Here is an 18,657-nt window from a genome sequence, read left to right as displayed (position 1 = left end):
TGTATTACATTCATCATGGAGAGAAAAGGCTGTTATGACCTCTTTGGGCTTGGGAGTTTGTGGTTTTGCATTCTTCTGGATCAGTATATTTAAGGAAAAGATCCGATGTGCTCCTGTCTCTGCCACTCCCCTAGGGTAGATGGGCAGGCTTAGCCTAGGCTCAGGGGCCCGCGGCCTGTAGGGGCTGCCGCTGGGGCAGGTGGGTATGTTAAATGATCATGGATTCCAGCTTTTCCACTTTCTTCCATTCACGAATATCAGTGCTAAGCATGAGGTGTTTGACGTTGAACAGGAGTCACTGCCCGTCCCCAAGAATTTCCTAGCCCAGTCCTCTCGGTGTGATGTTGTGGCAGAGGTGGCTTTCAGGAAGTGGCCAGAACTGAAGAGTTCACTTAAAGAGTGAGTCGGAGTCAGCCTGGAGGGGGTGGGGTGGGGGGCAAAGGAATGAAAGGGATGGTGTTCCAGGCAGAGGACACAGCATATGCAAAGACCAAGAGGGGAGGGTGCTATGAGAGGAAGGACTATGTGTGCAGCATGATAGCAGGTGGTGTGGTGTGACAGGAGCTCAGGTGCTGGGGGAGAGCACGGTGCTGGGCTGTGGGGAGAGTGAGGTGGCAGAGGTGTGTAAGTTTCTGGACCAAGTGGGGCCCCTGACATTCTCAGAGGAAGCAGGGAGAGGGGAGGGGGGATGGTAGTATTCTGGGAGAGGAGCTCATGGGGGAAGGGTGAGGATTAGGCTTTGCCTCATGGCCAAACCTGAGCTGAGTCACAGTTGGGTCCTCATCTCCACAGGGGCCTCTGTCCTAGATGTGACCGCTTGAGGACTGCCCCTCCCTGGGGTCAGCTGCCTTGGCCTGGGGTGCAGGGAGGATGTGGCTCCTCTGTGGAGCCCAGGCCTCCCTGACCTGATTGGGAACACTCAGCTGTGATGGATGGAAGGCCTCTTCCAGGGAGGCCCCAAGGTCGCTTCTGTTAAGCATCTTGTGGTCTGGCACGGACTCCCCTTGGTTGGGACCCAGAGCCTTGAGAATGAGAAGTAACTTCAGCTCATGGGCTGTGAGGTTTATGGAAGTGTCTCAGGGGTTCCAGATAGAGGTGAGAGCATGTGTTAGAAATCACCTGCCTGGCACCCTGACCTTTGAGCACTGTTTGCTACTTCTCTAAGAGCCTCAGGTGTTCAGACAGGTGGATGTTTCGAGCACCATGCCAGGCCCTCTTAACCCTGCCTGAATGCATTACATGTGCCCAGATGGGTGTCTGAGGAAGCTCCTTGCCCAGCCCACTGCAGCCCTCCCTTCCACATGAGTGCTCTGGGCGTGACCACTTCCTGCTGCCTGGGGCTAAGGTGTCCTTGCTGACTGTATTGGCTTGGACACTGTTTGCTTTGGAGGTGGGGTCCCAATGGGTGTTCCTGGGCCAAACAACTGCTCTCTGGCTGTGATGCGGAAGAGGGTCCTTGTGGGGGCAGTGGTTACCTAACCCTAGCGGTTCTCTGTCAGTCTGAGGGTTAATGTGCTCTCCAGATAGAGATGGCCTTGACACCTGTGCTGTGACGCAGTGGCCTGTTCTCTAGCACCACAGCAATGCATAAACATGGACCCAGATCTGCTCCAAGTCAGGCCTCCTGAGTGCTGGCTTCTCTATCTTACGTTGGAAGATGCTTTTGTGGAAGGAAAACTGGCTTTTCTAAAACCCCAGATGGCCTGGGAGGGTGGCCTCCATATTTCCAAGGTAGCTATCAGTGCTGTGAGGGCAGGCCAGGGCTGTGCTCTGGGGCAGAAGCTGTGCGTGGCCATGGGTCTGTGTGTTTGTGAAAGTACCTTGGCATCACAACGGGTCATGTGTCATGACACCACAGGGCCCAGCCAGCAGGACTGTATAACTGAGACATTTGTTGTTTGCTCAGAGTTAAGAACCTGGGCTGAGTGTGTTTACTGCTTAGGAGTTGGGTAAGATTAGTCCTCAGTCCACTTTGGTTTACGAGGCATATCAGGCATAGCAAATAGGCTTCATCTTCTGTGCCAGACCTGACCATTTGGGAGTGGCTACTCCCAAAGCTTAGTGGAAATGCTGCAATTGATTAGTGATGTCTGACATGCAGGTGGAAATGGCCAGTGTGGGCCAACCCTGTGTCTCTCTGTTTGCTTACACCTGGATCTTAGGTCAAAGCAAGGAATGTCCTGGTGTCTCCTGGTAAATTGAAAACACTGACATCCAATGACAGGCTCTTTTACTTGTTCCTAAAATAATCGCCTTGGATATTCTGAAGTTTGGATTGGATGTTTCCTGGATTGTCCAGTTGTTTTCTTCCTTCATCTTGTGACTCGTGGGAGTAAGGACAGACTGCACCCCCTGCAGTGTGTCATTGGTATGCTAGAGGACACAAGCAGAAAGCCCAGAATGTGCTCTGTCATGCTGAGGTAGTGGAGTCCAGCTGCGTCCGACTGAGCTAAGCCAAGCTGACCTCTTGTGTGTCCCACATGAGGCCAGCCTGTTCCTGAGGTGACTGAGCCTTTACAGTGTGCTTTGGGCAATGTTTTAGCTTTTGGTGCTTTGAACTGCTTAATTTCTCGGATGTCTAGTGGTCTTTCTGATTGGAAGTGGCAAGATTAATGGCAAGAAGGGCCGGGATGAGTCAGTGATGCTGTCAGTGACATGGGCTGGCTCGGATAATGTTCACAGAAATTCAACAGATCAAATGTCTAGTTTGGCATGACTTGGAGATGAGTGGCCAGCTGTGGACAGCATTCCCTGGCCAGAGGTCAGCCGCCTCCTCATCCCAGCCCTGGCAGAGTACCCAGTCAGCTACATCAGTAACTGCAGAGCCTATGAGGCTGCTGCTTCTCTCCCTGAGGCCTGTTGGACTCGTGCAAAGGGCATCAGGATGCCCACTCTGACTTCAGGCCATCCTTCAGATTAGCCAGGTCTCTGTTTCCTCAGGGTTGGTGGCTGACAGGAATATTCCAAGAGAGGTCAGTGGGAAGAATGGTGCCTTGTGGGGCATTTGGTGGACTTTAGGGTTATATGAAGATGTGGATATCATCATGTGTTCACCCATCCATCCATTGATTCAACAAATACATCATATTAGGCTCTGGGGTGGGTGCTGAAGACTTAGGTGCATAAGATGAGGTCTCTGTCCTTGAGGACTGTGTTTCCAGTCTAGTAACAGAGTAGATGGGAAATTTATAGAGTGATGGCAAGGACATGTACAATAATGGGAGTGTTCATGTTAGCTTTCCCGGCTGGGCAAGGGAACAACTGGTCAGTGTGCTGAGGGGGTCAGGATTGGCTTCTAAGGAGGAGGAGGTGGTTGGTGAGGAGGAAGGAAGGCATGCCAGGCAGAGGAGACACATGGGCAAAGTGACATGGTGCAGAATAGCACAGTGTCTTAGGTACCTGTAAGTGGTACGTCCTGGCTGAAGCATAGAGGCAGTTGCAAGGTGGGAATTAAGGGTGGAAATAAGCCTTGAATCCCAGGCTAAGGAGTTTGAGCTTTATCTTGAAAACTTGGGGGCCATTGATGGTTTGTTAGCTGGGGAATGGCCGGACAAAATCTACATTTAAAAAGATCTCTTGATGCTATAATGAGGTGAACTGGGCAGCAAAACTAGAGGGAGGACCAGTTTCAAAGCCTAGAGGAGAAACTGGGGGGAGGGGTATAGATTCAGGCATCAGTGGGGCTATGGGGGCTGAGGTTTTGCAGTCCACTTTGAGGGTTGGACATCCCAATTCTTGTGGCGGTGGGAGGTGGCCTGGCTCATGACTGGTGGGCACCACCTTGCAGGTGGACACACACATCCACGCAGCCGCCTGCATGAACCAGAAGCACTTGCTGCGGTTCATCAAGCATACGTACAAGACGGAGCCCGACAGGACCGTGGCTGAGAAGCGAGGCCGGAAGATCACCCTGCGGCAGGTGTTTGACAGCCTGCACATGGATCCGTATGACCTCACTGTCGATTCACTGGATGTCCATGCGGTGAGTGAGCTTCTGCCCTAGTGCCTCGAGCCATCCTAGGTGGGGACTCAGCCTGCTGGGAGGAAGCCATGGTTGTGCCTGGAGAGAGGCTGGCTGCATAAGCAGCTTATCTTCTAGCCATGGAGATGTGAGAGGTATTTGGCCTCAGGGAATATAGCAGGGCCATAGGGTCGGAGGAAAGAGCGTGTGACTTGGAGTCAGACAGGTCCCCGTTCTAATTCTCTTCCTGCCAGTTAGGAGTTGTGTGCCCTTAAGCAGTTCACGTAAGCTTTCATTTCCTTGCTTATGAAATGGTGAATGCCATGTGCCTTGTTGATGTTACAATGTTATTAAAATTCTAAATGATGGTGCAGCTGCCACAGAAGACAGTATGGAGTTTTCTCAAAAAGTTAAATATGGAATTACTATATATTCCGGCAATTCCACTCCTAGGAATATATGCAAAAGAATTGAAAGCAGGGACTAAAACAGATACTTGCACCCCAAAGCTTATAGCAGCACTATTTACCACAACCAAAAGGTAGAAATGACCCAAGTGTCCATCAACAGATGAATGGATAAACAAGATGTGGTTGATATACACAGTGGAATGTTCTGCAGTCCTAAAAAGGAATGACATACTGATACCTGACACAACATGGTGAACCTTGAAAACATGCTAAGTCAGAAAAGCCAGACACAAAAGGACAGTTGGTGTATGATTTACTTGTATGTGAAATAGGCAAATTCATAGAGACAGAGACGGGTGGTAACCAGGGGCAGCCAGAAGGAAAGGGTCATGAGGAGTTATTATTTAATGGGTACAGAGTTTTAATTTTACAAGATAGAGAGTTGAACTGCACATTTAAAACCACTTAAGGTGATACATTTTGTGTTATGTGTATTTTACTACAATAAAAAATCTTAGTAAAACAAATAAAACACTGAATGAAGTCATGTGGAGAAAGTGCCTGATGGAGTCAAAGGAGTAATAGACACCCTTTATTACTGATTGTTTGGTAGTCTGGTGTTTTCTGCTCACTCAGCCAGCTATGCTCCTAGCCATGGTACGTGGGAGCATGAGACACCCCTTGATCCTTCACAGAGGGCCTCCATAAAGGACCCCTGGGCTGATGGAGTTAGGAGATGCATCTTGACCCCATTACTTTCCAAAATTTCATGCCAGAGCTGACACAGAAGACATCTGTCAGCATGGCTGCACATAAGGCCCCCTTGTAAAGGCCTGGAGAGGGAAATGTGTATGATGGCTACAGAGCAATGTAGTGATCTGCCTGGTGGTCTCCTTTCTCCAGGGCCGGCAGACATTCCATCGCTTTGACAAGTTCAACTCCAAATACAACCCTGTGGGGGCCAGTGAGCTGCGTGACCTATATTTGAAAACTGAAAACTACCTGGGAGGAGAGTACTTTGCTCGGATGGTCAAGGCGAGTGAGCCCTCGGCCTCTCTAAGCCTTCCTTAGATACCTGACAACTTCTACCTGCAGAGGGTGGGGCATGGCATAGCCTCCTGTTTTCCCCTCCCCAAATCCCCATCGATCCACCATCCAGCTCAGGCAAGGCTCAGGTGCCCAGGAGCCCTGTGCTGTGGCCTGCCCAGGTGGTCAGCTCCCGAGCATGGGCAGGCTGGTGCTGCAGGTGCTGACTGCAGGCCAGAGGAAGGGAGGGTAGCCGCCAGTGCTCACAGCAGCCAGGCTCACTGCCCTGTCTGCAGTCTGAATTTGGGGCAGGTTAGCTCTGTTTGGAGGTTCTTCTGCTGCCCTGGCCTGGTTAGGCACATGACCATGCCGACCATGGCCTTCCCCTCCTCCAGGAAGGAGCCTCTATTGAGGTGGAGGAGTAGTTATGTGCCAGCAAGAGGATATAGATCAGGCCTTCCCAGCCTGGGAGCAGGTGGTGAGGGAGCTGCAGGATCCAGCAGCTGGGGTGCTTTTGGGCTGACCTGAGCTCTTCTTGGTGCTAGGAGGTGGCCAGGGAGCTGGAGGAGAGCAAGTACCAGTACTCAGAGCCACGGCTGTCCATCTATGGCCGCAATCCCAAGGAGTGGCCCAAACTGGCACGCTGGTTCATCCAGCACAAGGTCTACTCACCCAACATGCGCTGGATCATCCAGGTGCCCCGGATCTAGTAAGTGAGGTGGCCCACTGTCTGCCCATGCCCTCTGGCGACACAGCCTGTCTCTCATGGGCTGCTGAGTCTGCACTTTCACTGGTGGGGCTGGTTCTGGTGCCAGCTTGGGCCTCTCCTCCCTAGGGATTTTCCCATAGCGAGGGGGTGGTTGGCAAACTTGTCCTTATGACACTTAAACTCAGTTTTTGAAGAACGAGCCTGTGCAAGTCTAGCAGAAACTACTACCCTCTTCTTAATGGGGTTTGAGGGTGGATTATCCTTTTGTATGAGCCCCTGGGTATGAGTAAGGTGGTGGTGGCCTACCTTGCTGGCCCTGGATTTCCATGGCTAGGACTCAGACGACCAATGTACTCTCCCATCTGGCCAATGTGGCCAGGGGCTCATGGTCCCTGCTTGGCCTGGATATGTGGTTTAAGGGAACTCAACTGAGTGGAGGAGAAATTTGAGAGCTGAGAAATTTGAGAAGTCATCTCTCAGACCTTTGGTCAGCCCGAGTCCTAATCCCCCACTCCAGCATGGCCTCTAGCTTGGAAAAGCTCTCTGATGAGTGTGGGTGGGTGTTGACCAATGCCTAGCATTGCAGAACTTGCTGGGAGTTGGAGAGGAGGGGAAGGACCTATGTTCAAGCCACACTCTGACTTCGACTCTACTCTGGGTATTCAGATGGAAACACAAGCGTCCTGGGGAAGCGATGGGGCTGCTCTCCCACAGGCCAAAGGGGCTGCTTGGTTCACTTTAATCAGCAAGTGTCTGCTTTCCACCAGTGACATTTTTAGGTCAAAGAAGCTGCTGCCAAGTTTTGGGAAGATGCTGGAGAACATCTTCCTGCCCCTTTTTGAGGCCACAATCAACCCCCAGGATCACCGAGAGCTTCATCTTTTCCTCAAATATGTAAGTGTGGAAGGTGCTGCAGGCGATGCGCACAGTGGTGGAGGGAAGAGATTACAAGTGGGTTGGGTCAGGCCTCCCTTCTCAGATCCTGTCACTATGTGCCCCAGGCAGGGGTGGCTAGTCCCAAGAAACTGAATTTCCAAAATAATTAAGTTTGCTCTAGGTAGGGGAAGTCCCCTTTTCCTCAGGGGCAGCCTTGGGGTGTGGGTGGTGTTCCAAGAAGACAGCTGTAGAGAAAAACTGGAGTCAGTTCCTGGCTGGGTGGGGCTGGAAAGACTGGATCTTGTCCCCAGAAGTACCCAGCAGCAACCCCAGGTCTTTAGAAATGCAGACACGGGGCGCCTGGGTGGCTCAGTCGGTTGGGCGTCTGACTTTGGCTCAGGTCATGATCTCATGGTTCGTGGGTTTGAGCCCCGCATCGGGCTCTGTGCTGACAGCTGGGTCAGAGCCTGGAGCCTGTTTCAGATTCTGTGTCTCCCTCTCTCTCTGGCACCACCCTACTCGCACTCTCTCTCTCAAAAGTAAATAAAAAACATTTAGAAATGCAGACACATCAGTGCTCTTGCTTTTACCTCAAAACAATGGTCCTCAAGTCTTGTCTGGCTGAGTACACAAGCCTGACAACATATATTTTATCCAGCTTGTTATGGGAGAGGGGAAGAAGGGATGGAGGAGAAGTTAACCAGAAAGGGTATAAGTGGGGCAGGACCTGATCCCTCTCTCTGGGTTCCCAGAATAGAGGTGGCTGTAGACAGTGAGAAGCAAGTTCAGTACCCATGGAGGTTCTGGGGGTCTGACAGGGAGGTAGGCAGGGAAGGTTCCAAATAGCTGGGGGCTTGGGGAAGGGGTGATTGGGTCTGTGTGTGTGTGTGTGTGTGTGTGTGTGTGTGTGTGTGTGTGTGTGTGTGGNTTTGAAATTCTGTAGGCTTGACATCTCATAAGTTCTCATAAGTTGAGCAAGTGTGTGTGTGTATGTGTGTGTTTGTGTGTGTTGGGGGGCTGCTAGGAAATGTTTGAACAGGCTGAAGAACATCATTGAATTTATGTTTTAGACAAGCACCATTGGCTGTTGTATGGAGAAAGGCCGGAAAGGATGGTAGCTAAAGGTGGGGGGAAAGGGGAAAGATGAGAGTCAGGGGGTCTGCTCCAGCAGTGGGACAGATGCTGGGGGCTTGCCCAGCAGAACAGTTCACAGTTACTGAGGGTTTGCTGCCTGCCCAGTGAGCCACACCATGACATGATTTTGCTTCAACCTCATGATTACCCTACTCCACGTCATTTTGTTGGTGTTGATACTGGGCAGAATTATTACATGCTTGCTGTGTGAAGCACTGTTAAGTGCTTCCATGGATTGTCTCATTCAATTCACCCCAGTGAAGCTACTTGCTCCAATTTACACATGAGGAAGTCACATGAGGCTCAGAAGTGGTAGAACTGGAATTCATATCTAGGTGTCTGGTTCCCGAGCAGGTGTTATTACCCTCATGCTGTAGTGCCTCCCAAGTAGGAAAAGTGAGGCATATGCAGATGGCAGGCCAGGGCCTGTGGTGGGCATGGCTGCCGCATCGATGGGGCCTGGGCAAAGCCTGATGAGTCCGAGGGAAGAGTCTAGGGTACCTCCCCAGTGCCTGGCTTTGTGGGAGAGTGGACCTGTGCCTTCACAGGTCACTACAAGTGGAGGAAGAGCATGCTTGGGGGGGAGAAGGAGTTGGGGGCTGGGCATATTTTGTGCTTGAGGCCCTCCATCTGTTGAACACACAGCTGAGAAGAGGGACTGATGTTCCTTCCATGCCAGGCCCTGGAGAGTTCAGGTAAGGCACAGGGCTAGTGAGTACAGAGCAGGGCTTAAGGGCCTCCCTGACCCCCAAACCCATCCAGGCTGTGCTGAGAGCTGTGGTGGCAGCCCTGTCATTGCTTTTGACACGTGTTTCTGTGACAGGGAAGATTTTGCGAAGACCCTCATGGTCCCTTGCTCCTCTGGGCACCTACTGCCCATATGGGAATGGTTGAGGCTGGCAGACTTAACCAGGACTCCCCACTTTGGGCCAGTTGTGGAGTGAGGTGGAGTCATTCAGAAGCTCTTTCCCAAGTGCTGCTGCAGCTGAGTAAAAGTGGGAGAGACACGTTAGCAGAAGTGCTCCTTTGTGCTGGCCGAGAGGCTGTATCTTTTGTAGGTACATGTTTGGTCAGGGGCTGGGACGAGGTGACCAGGAAGCCAGTGACCAGGGTGGTGCCCCCAGGGACAAAATTTGGGTCCCAGCTGAGGTGCAGCTGCTATGGAAAGACAGAAAGCTCAGAGGGAAGTTCCCAGGGAGGAGTCGGGGAGCAGAGAACCTCCCTCCTGAGAACCACAGCGCACCCTCCATGGGCCCCTCCTGGATGGGGCCCACCCTGGCCTGTTTGTGAGGCATTGAAGCTGGTTTCCTGTGGCCTCACCTGGTTCATCCCAGGGGCATCCTCCACTTACAGCCCCAGAGTCCAGAACCAGAGTCCATTTAGGTTCAGAGGCTGCTTGTGTGGGGTGGGCAAGCTCCCTAAGCATTTTGGGCCTGGTTTGTTCATAGTCAAGCTCTCCTGCACAGGATGGCTCTGAGTGCTTATATTAGCTGATGAGTGGTACATGCATAGGGCCTGACATATAGTAGGCAGATAGGAAACGCCTGTCCCATGCCCCCTTACAGCTGTTGTCACTGCTGCTGATGGCAATTTCTGCTAGCTACCCTGCAGTGTTGGCCTCCTTCTTGGTGCAGCAGAGGGGTGGGTGGTGAGTATGGCTGGTCCAGTCTGAGTTTCCCCTCTTACCATCACCACTATCACACTAGGGCTTGGCACTCTCCAGTCTGGCCTCCTGGGTACTTTTAGAAGCCATGGAGGGACAGATTGTGGCATCGTCACCACTTCCCATATCTGGGAGGAATGTGGCCTCAGTTAGGCTGTGGGGTCCCCAGCTGAGGGATGAACCCGGGAGCCTTGGCCCCCAAGGCCTTCAGCAGCTCATCTGCCTCAGCCTGATGCAGGACCCCTCCTCCTGCCCAGGTGACAGGGTTTGACAGCGTGGATGATGAATCCAAGCACAGCGACCACATGTTCTCAGACAAGAGCCCCAACCCAGACATCTGGACCAGTGAGCAGAACCCGCCCTACAGCTACTACCTGTACTACATGTATGCCAACATCATGGTGCTCAACAACCTCCGCAGGTGGGTGAGCCCAGCTCCTGCACACACAGGTCTGTGTGCCCTCACACCTCATGCCCGGGGTCGTGCCCCAGTACACAACACAGGGCACAGTATTCACAGAGTCACACACACATGCAGGCCTGCCGTTATACCACAGACATGATCATTCAGCACAGACTTTATGCCTATACACACATGCGTATATACACATACCCACCAACAGCTATGTGTGTATCTGTCCATCCCTGATATGATACAGACATGGGATATGCCAATATACACACATGTTCTTTCTATCACACCAACAGTGTGCACATATGCATCTATTCATGCAACCAATTATTGTGTGACAGGCACTGTCCTAGGTACTGGACATCTAATAGAGAACAACGCAGACTAAATCCACACCTTTGCGGAGCTCACATCCACTATCTTACCTGCACAGGCTCCCACCAGTGCGCACGTACCCAGGGCATGTATGGCGGGAGTCAAGTGCCCAGAGCAGCTGACACTGAGCTCTTCAACCCCCCGCTTGCAAGTCTAGCCTGCCCCTGCTGGGCCATGGGGTCTTGCTAGCTCAGCCTAAGCTGGTGCAGCCTGTGGGTGTGGAGGCTTCAGACAGACCATGATTGAGAGGAGATGGCCTGGTGTTGGGGTGGGGCAGTCCAGGCTGAGCTGCTGGAGGGGCCTGAGTTCTAGCTCTAGCTGACCTGCTCAGGGATTATGAATGCCTGACTCTGCCCTCTCAGTTTGCCCATTTTTATGACAAAGCGGTTGGATTCCATAGTTTCACATGGCCTCTGCTGCTCTGAAGGTCTGTGAATCCAGGCTACAAGGTCTGGTAAAGAGGGGAAAGGTCAGGAGTGGACGCGGACAGAGCAGGGTCTCTTTCTACCACTAGATCCCCTTTCTGTTCCCCAGAGATTGTATCTTTTGGTTCTGAAGATCACTGGACCTGGCTTTCTGTATTTTAGGGGGGTGGGGGTGGGGGTTGTTTCCAGAGTGCCCTGTGTCAGCTGTGTTGACTCTGCAGTAGGTCCCAGCTAGAGGTACACGCCCCAGGCCTGTGGGGCCCTGTGTACAGTGGACCGGGGGTCCTTTCTGACCAAGAGCCTTACTTCTGCAGGGAACGAGGCCTGAGCACTTTCTTGTTCCGGCCTCACTGTGGGGAGGCTGGCTCCATCACCCACCTGGTGTCTGCTTTCCTCACTGCTGACAACATTTCCCATGGGCTGCTCCTCAAGAAGGTAACCAGGCTACTCAGGGAAGCCTGCCCTGCAATGATGGTCCTGCCATGGGCTCCCCTGGGGACGAGTGGGATTGCTTGGGCTCCTGTCTGCCTTCTGGGAGGCTCTGGCCAGTGATGTTAAAAAGCTGGTGCCTTTTTCTGGGTTGGGCTGTCTGTAGTCATCTTGGTTTCGTATTTATCATATTTAATTATGAAAAGAATATAATCAAACACCTCGCAATTTGGATCTTCCAAAAGATGGAGAAATGGGAAAAAATCACATTATTGCTATTGCTTTAAAAGAAACAGCCATTATTAGCTTTTTGGGATTTATAATTTTCATCTTTTTTACCAGGGCAGATTTCTAATGTGCTTATTATTAGCAGATTTTTTTGTTTTTGTTTCTACTTTGTCCTTTAACTTTATATAACAAGCATTTTTCTGTGCTGAAACATAACATCTATGCTCCTCATTCTAGAGGCTGTTGGAAGGATGGTCCACCATTTGGTCTATAATTGATTCAGCTAGTCTCCAATTATTGGACAGAGTCTAGCCAAATTTTTGCTTGTGTAAATAATGCAACCACGAACTCTGCCCATTTGATCTTCTCCATATTTTGGATCACTTCCATAAGAACGATGTTTGCTCCAATTCCTCTTGTGCCTCTTATGTCCTAGGGAGGTCTAATTGTGTGTCACAGATCCGTGGGCAGCGGGTTTTACATCAGAAAACCACTCTAGCCCAGTCAGGTCTGCCCCTTCCCATCTCAGAGGAGTGTTTACAGACTCATCCTGGATGTTTCTGGTCAAAGCAACATAACAAAAGCCCAGCATCTCCTGGGCTGACCCCGTGGGGGCAGTGCCTGGGGGAGGGGAGCAGAGTATGTAGACTGGGGTCAGCTTGGAGCCTTGCAGCTGCCTTCCCACCCTGAGCTGTGCCTTGTCTGGAGCCAAGGGGGGGGGGGGCTCCCAACAGTGGGCAGAGGGCAGCCCAGGAGGAAAGGGGCATGTGATGTATCAAATGAACATGGAGGTGGGGAAGGGAAGGTGGGAGTCTGGGTTTGTTGGCTTAAGGGAGCTCGGGCTTGGTTAGGGAATTACAGACACTAGCCAGACCTGGTTTCCACTGATGAATGCTCCTTCCCTCCCTTCTCTGGCACTTGTCACCTGAGTTTGGTGGTTCTTTTGCAGAGTCCAGTGTTGCAGTATCTCTACTACCTTGCGCAGATCCCCATTGCCATGTCTCCTCTTAGCAACAACAGTCTGTTCCTTGAATATTCCAAAAACCCTCTGAGGGAATTCCTGCACAAAGGACTTCATGTTTCTCTCTCCACCGACGACCCCATGCAGTTCCACTACACAAAGGTGAGAATGTTAGGTGCCCCAGTCAGCCCTAGCCTGCCCCCCCCCAAAACTGCATGCACCTGAGCACACACTCAGTTCTGCTTTTGGGGTGGGGTTGATGCCCAGTGAAGGCAAGAGGTAAGCTCCTGGGGAGCAAAAAGTGTTTCTTCCAGGAGCCCTGTCTTTGCAGGCCTTGAACCCATGAAGGTACAATTTTATTTCTTTGCCTTCTCTATTTTCCCTTTCTTTGGCATTTACTATCTCCATGATTTTGATCTCTGAATCCTATTCCTCTTCATCTGTAAAATAGGGATGAAATTATCTGTGTCTACCTCTACTTTATTGAGAGGATTCATTAAGATAATGAATCAGAATCTAATAGTATCTGAATATAGCATGTATTCAAAATGTTACTGAACATTTTAATACTCTTATTATTATTTTATACTTTGGATCTGTGGGGCCAGGAGAGAGGAAGGGAAAGGCAGTATCATGCATGGGGACCAGCCATTGATTAGTAAAAACAGAAGTGCCTGAGTTGTCTAGGACAGGCTATCCAAGCTTTTCGTCTCAGGACCCCTTTATACTTTTTAAGAATTAAAGGCCCTCAGAAAGCTGTTGATTACACAAGCTATATCTAGTGATATTTAAGTGTGTTAGAAACTAATGTGAAATTGAAAAAATTAACTCATTAAAAAATAACATTAACAAGGGTGTGTGTGTCTGGGTGGCTCAGTTGGTTAAGCATCTAACTTGATTTTGGCTTAGGTCAGGGTCTCATTGTTGGGATTGAGCCCTGCATTGGGCTCTGCACTGACAGTGTGGAGACTGCTTGGGATTCTCTCTCTTTTCTCTTTTTCTCTGCTCCTCCACTGCTCATTCTCTCTTTCTCTCTCCCAAAATAAATAAATAAACTTAAAAAAATAACTAACAAACATACTACATGTTAACATAAATAGCAATTTTTAATAAAAACTAGTCATATTTTCCCGAAACAAAAAAAATGGCATTGAGAATGGCATTGTTTTACATTTTTGCAAATCTTGTTAATGTCTGGTTTAATAGAAGACAGCAGGATTCTCACATCTGCATCTGCATTCAATTGGTTGTGATGCCTTTTTTTTTTTAATCAAAGTATATGAAGAATATCTTGCATCAAAAGGACACATAGTTGGAGGAGGGATGACCTTTCAAAAGGCCTTGAGGACCTTGGATCACATTTTGAGAACTGCTGCCCTAGGTTACAGAGGCAGTGGGGTGTCTGAGCGGTAATGGGAGAGCTTGTGATCAACGGAGACATTTCACTTCCTAGGATTTAAGGTGGAAAGCACAGCTCAAACCCAAATCCTTTTGGGATTACTGTCTCACTACTTGATCATTTCTCATTCTTATTTAATGTTCCAGCACTGCTCTTCAGTCTAACGCTCTCCCAGCTGAGCTATTTCGGCCTCTAGCACTGCTCTTAATACTTCATTCAGATTTTTATTTTGGGGCAATCTTAAGAAAGTGATGTTAAATAAAAAGCAAAGCTCTAGAGCAGGTTCTAAACATGTGCACGCCCAGAGACAGTCTCATGGAGCAGAGGCTGGCATCCCCATGGCTTGACACAGGGCTTCAGACATGTGCTGGCCCACAAATCAATGTTGTAGGGGTTCTCTGATATATCTCTCTTTGGAAACCTGAGAATTCACCAAAGATGATCTTAGGAGTTTGTAATTTAAGGGGGTGGGAATGTTGTTTGGTTTTCTAGGTGGCAGACATTGGAGAAAAATTAAATCTGCAGTGTCTGTCTGATGTTTCTAGTGAAGGATTGAAATGAATATCCTACCATCTCATACATTTGCTTCTTTGGGGGGTGGATCTAGGAAGCACTTATGGAAGAATATGCAATTGCAGCTCAAGTGTGGAAGCTGAGTACGTGTGACCTGTGTGAAATCGCCAGGAACAGCGTGCTGCAAAGTGGCCTGTCCCATCAGGTATGGTGTGTGATGGCACTGCCTTCTGTCCCCCTTGTCACTTCAATACACATAGTGGGTGCCTGCTGCATGTCAAGCACTTTCTCGGCTCTGAGATCAGTGAAGACAACAAGTAGGGTGAACACTGAACACTGAAACTCCCTAAGGGAGACCCCTGAATTTTCAAGGCTGTTCTTTCACACTTTCACACTTCTCCTCAAACGTGACCTCCTCCGAGAGGCCCTCCCTGATCACCATTCTCCATCCCTTTAATCTGTTTTTCTTCATAACACTTATTACTACTGACATTGTAATATGTAGTTATGTGTTTTCCTGTCTTTCCTTCCAGAATGTAAGTTCCATTAGACGGTTTTGTTCAGCATTATACCCCTAGGGCCTGGAATAGTCCCTGGCACATAATAGGCACTCAGTATTTCTTGGATAGTGAATAGTACCTCAACTGAAAAAAAATTGTAGGGATGGGACCTAAACATTGGTAATTTTTTTATAGTCCCCTAAGTGATTCTGATGTGGAGCCAGGGTAGAACCATTTCTCTACGTGGTGTCTTAGGCTCCTGAGTACCTCCCTGGGGTGGTGTCAGTGGTACAGAAAGAAGCCAATCGCTGCTGCGCTGCTGTTCTTATTGGATGCTGATGCAGGGAAGAGCTAAACGTTCACAATTCAACTGTGCAGACCTGCTTCCTAAGACTGCCCCTGTCAGCTCTCAGGGGGTACTAAGAGTCTTCATGCCTTCATCTTGTCTTCTTCATTGCCAGCAGCTCCTGGTCTTATCTTTTTCTTGTGGTCAAGGAAAGCGTAGTCAGAAATGAAGGGAATGAACGTGGGCGTCAGGGTGACACGCTCGAGGACATGGACCAGCAGGAAAATTTAAGAACCCTGAGGGGAAGGATGTCCTGGTGGAGGACCAGCTCCAGGGGACTGGGGGACCGGTTTGATTTGATCTAACATGCCCACTTCTCTTAACATCAAGGGGGCTGTGGGGATATAGAAAGTAAACTTAGGGTACATGGTTTCATTTCTACTTCTCTGGTTCCACAGGAGAAGCAAAAGTTTTTGGGACAAAATTATTATAAAGAAGGACCTGAAGGAAATGATATTCGAAAGACAAATGTCGCTCAGATCCGGATGGCGTTCCGATACGAGACCTTATGTAACGAACTCAGCTTCCTGTCTGATGCCATGAAATCGGAAGAGATCACAGCTCTGAGCAAATAGGTCCAGCAGTAGGCAATGCATCTTAACTTTCCGGTTTAATTTCAAGTTTGCTGTGGTTAACAGTGGTCAAGATACCAAACTAGGGCCGTCCTCCATGTAGAGGATGCCTCTAACTCGTGATTTTGGTTGCACTGTTCACTTTAAGATCTAACATGCCCACTTCTCTTATTTCTGAGTAATAGATGGTGACTCCTCCTTGGGGATCTGGGAGCTGGACACTTGTCTGTACTCATTCCTAATTTTCCAAATATGTCTCTTGAAACCACTAGTGCTTGCCATTGTTGGGGACAGGATCTTGCAAGGTCCAGTGCCTACTGACATGAGGTCTGTGTGGTTTTCTGCCAAAATCCTCTATAGACCTTGCAGGCTAGTTGGTAGTTGTTCATTTCAGCCTCTGGCTGGCTGCCTTAAACAAAATCAATTTCAAAGCTCCCTTTCATAAAGGAACCACTTTGAGAGAATTAAAATAGAAAACTTCCTTCTTGAAAATTTGCATTTTTTAAATGAATTTCTTAAACTGTTTTACTTAGCCCTCCTCTCGCTATTTAGGAAGCCAAATGTGCACGTTGAACTAATTGCTTTTGTTCTGTGTCTTGGTTTTCACCTCTGAAAAGTGCGGGGTTTGGACTAGATGAGTAGTTTTCAAATGTCTGTGAATCCCCCTCCTGAACCACATCAGGGTGGGGGAGGGCAGGGGGAGTGAGGTTCTGGATGCCACCTTCTTCAAAGCAACTCTGCTTTTATCACTTTTACACTGGGGCTTCTACATAGTCTCACTTAAACTATGGACTTTGGAAAACACAGGGTTAGATGATCCCTGTTCCTTTTGGTTCTAATATTCTGACTGTAGCTCAGTTATCATTTTACTTATGAACAGTTAGAGAGGTGAAATTCGCATAAGGTCACACAGCTAATAAGTAATAGGACCAGAAGTAGTTTCCCCGCCAGTCCTTTCCCCCACTGTTCCATTAGGCCTCACAGATGTTAAATTTTATCACTGTAACCTGTGCATATATATTTTTAAATATCTCCCTTATCTAACATGCAGACTTCTTCAGAAGATTTAAGTGGTCCCAGGGGCCAGGTAGAAAACATGGTTAAGACCAATCTGAATTTAGCTTTACCAATGTACTCTTCATCTGTGTTACTAGTGCCTGGTACATAGTAGGTGCTCAATAAATGTACACTTGAATAACTGAATTTTTTTTTTTTTTGGCAATTTTTTAAGGACATATGCTCCAAGTATGCAAGCTGCTCAAGGACCTTCCTATTTCCCTGGGCAAAAGCAGATTATGAGAAGCCTTTCTAAATTATTACAGACTTAGAACTCCTCTATTTTTGCCTGTGAAGATGCTTATTTGACTTTAGATGGTCTTGTCCTATGACTTTATAATGCTTATCCCCTCCACTGGTTAGCTTAGCATATTGAACAATAAATGTAATCTTTTATTAGGCAGACATGCATGCTATCTTCTAGCTAATGATGAAATTGAAAACCCAGTATTTATCTTACACATTATTTTTCAGAAGGCCCCATTTGTATACACCTGTCCTAACACAGCAATTATTGTACAGTTTTCCATTGTCATTTTATCTGTACCAAGTATTCGTTTTTAATTATTAAATAAATGCCTCAATAATTTAAAACTATTTCAAGTTAATACTATTTAAAGCAAAATGAATAAACAAAAAGCAGAATCAGACCTATAAATTAAAGAGAACAAACTGATGATTGCCAGAGGGAAGGGGGTGGGAGCATGGGTTACACAGGAAGGGGAGTGGGAGACACAGGCTTCCAGTTATGAAATAAGTCATGGGAATAAAAGGCACAGCATCGGAAATAAGCCAATGATATTGTGATAGCACTGTATGGCAACACATGGTGGCTACACTTGTGGTGAGCACAGCATAACATATAGAGGTGAGTCATTATGTTGTATACCCGAAACTAACATAGCATTGTGTGTCAACTATATTGAAATAAAATTTTTTTAAAAAGATTGGGCATCATGAGAAGTTAACAATAAGAACTACCAATTTATCTTTAAGACTCAGACATGGATGACATTTACAACGAATACTCAAAAATTTTTAAACTGAAGCTTACTAGACCCAGAAAGTAAACCTTTGCTATCTTTTTTCTCCAACTTCTGGCCTGTTACAGTTTCTGAGCAAAACCACATGTGTTCCTTTTCCCTGGATATTACTTCAGTCTGTTCAGCCAGCATGTGTTCGATTCTACCTGTCCTGCGAAGTTTTCAGATACTTTTTTCAGTAGCGCTTTGCACTTTTATCTCATCATTGTAACTAACTGACCTTGGTCTTTTGCAGGGGCGTGGGGTGCGGTGGAGTGTGAATCCCTACTTCCTTTTGTGTTCACAGGTGGAATCAAAGGCTATTATATACTAGCCCATGTTTATAAAAGAACAAATTTTGAAGCAGGTTATCCCTTACTATAAAAGCCTCAAGTTCATGTATGTGTCATGTCAAATTGCATGGCTGGGATGACCAATGACACTGCTCTTCACCACATGAAAACCAATCACAGCTCCTGGGTTGGTATGTACCAAGGCGAGTCCCAGGCCTTTACTTCCTTTTATTTTGGATTAAAGCAGAGTTGAAAGCACATCCCTCTGGCTTTCTCTTCACCTTGTTGTTGAGTCCTCCACTAGTGAAACACTATTCATCTTTTTTTTGGATTTATACACACAATTG

The 18,657-nt window shown here is 48.3% G+C and overlaps 1 protein-coding gene across 6 annotated transcripts in view; it reads left to right on the top strand.

The window, feature by feature from the left end:
* Positions 1-17,589, top strand: part of AMPD3 (adenosine monophosphate deaminase 3) — a 111,074-nt gene extending 93,485 nt beyond the window's left edge. For all 6 annotated transcript variants that reach the window (XM_077769124.1, XM_077769126.1, XM_077769123.1 and 3 more), the window contains 9 exons: positions 3,788-3,982; positions 5,275-5,406; positions 5,943-6,106; positions 6,874-7,000; positions 10,037-10,200; positions 11,306-11,426; positions 12,598-12,771; positions 14,616-14,726; positions 15,766-17,589. In XM_077769124.1, the coding sequence (XP_077625250.1) occupies positions 3,788-3,982; positions 5,275-5,406; positions 5,943-6,106; positions 6,874-7,000; positions 10,037-10,200; positions 11,306-11,426; positions 12,598-12,771; positions 14,616-14,726; positions 15,766-15,942 (1,365 nt within the window). In that variant the 3' untranslated portion in view covers positions 15,943-17,589. The remainder of the gene's footprint in view (positions 1-3,787; positions 3,983-5,274; positions 5,407-5,942; positions 6,107-6,873; positions 7,001-10,036; positions 10,201-11,305; positions 11,427-12,597; positions 12,772-14,615; positions 14,727-15,765) is intronic.
* Positions 17,590-18,657: the final 1,068 nt, after the last annotated feature.

Source organism: Crocuta crocuta, unplaced genomic scaffold, assembly GCF_008692635.1.
Source record: "Crocuta crocuta isolate KB4526 unplaced genomic scaffold, BGI_CrCroc_1.0 scaffold255, whole genome shotgun sequence".
Classification (NCBI taxonomy): domain Eukaryota; kingdom Metazoa; phylum Chordata; class Mammalia; order Carnivora; family Hyaenidae; genus Crocuta; species Crocuta crocuta.
This window is presented reverse-complemented; position numbering and strand designations above follow the sequence as displayed.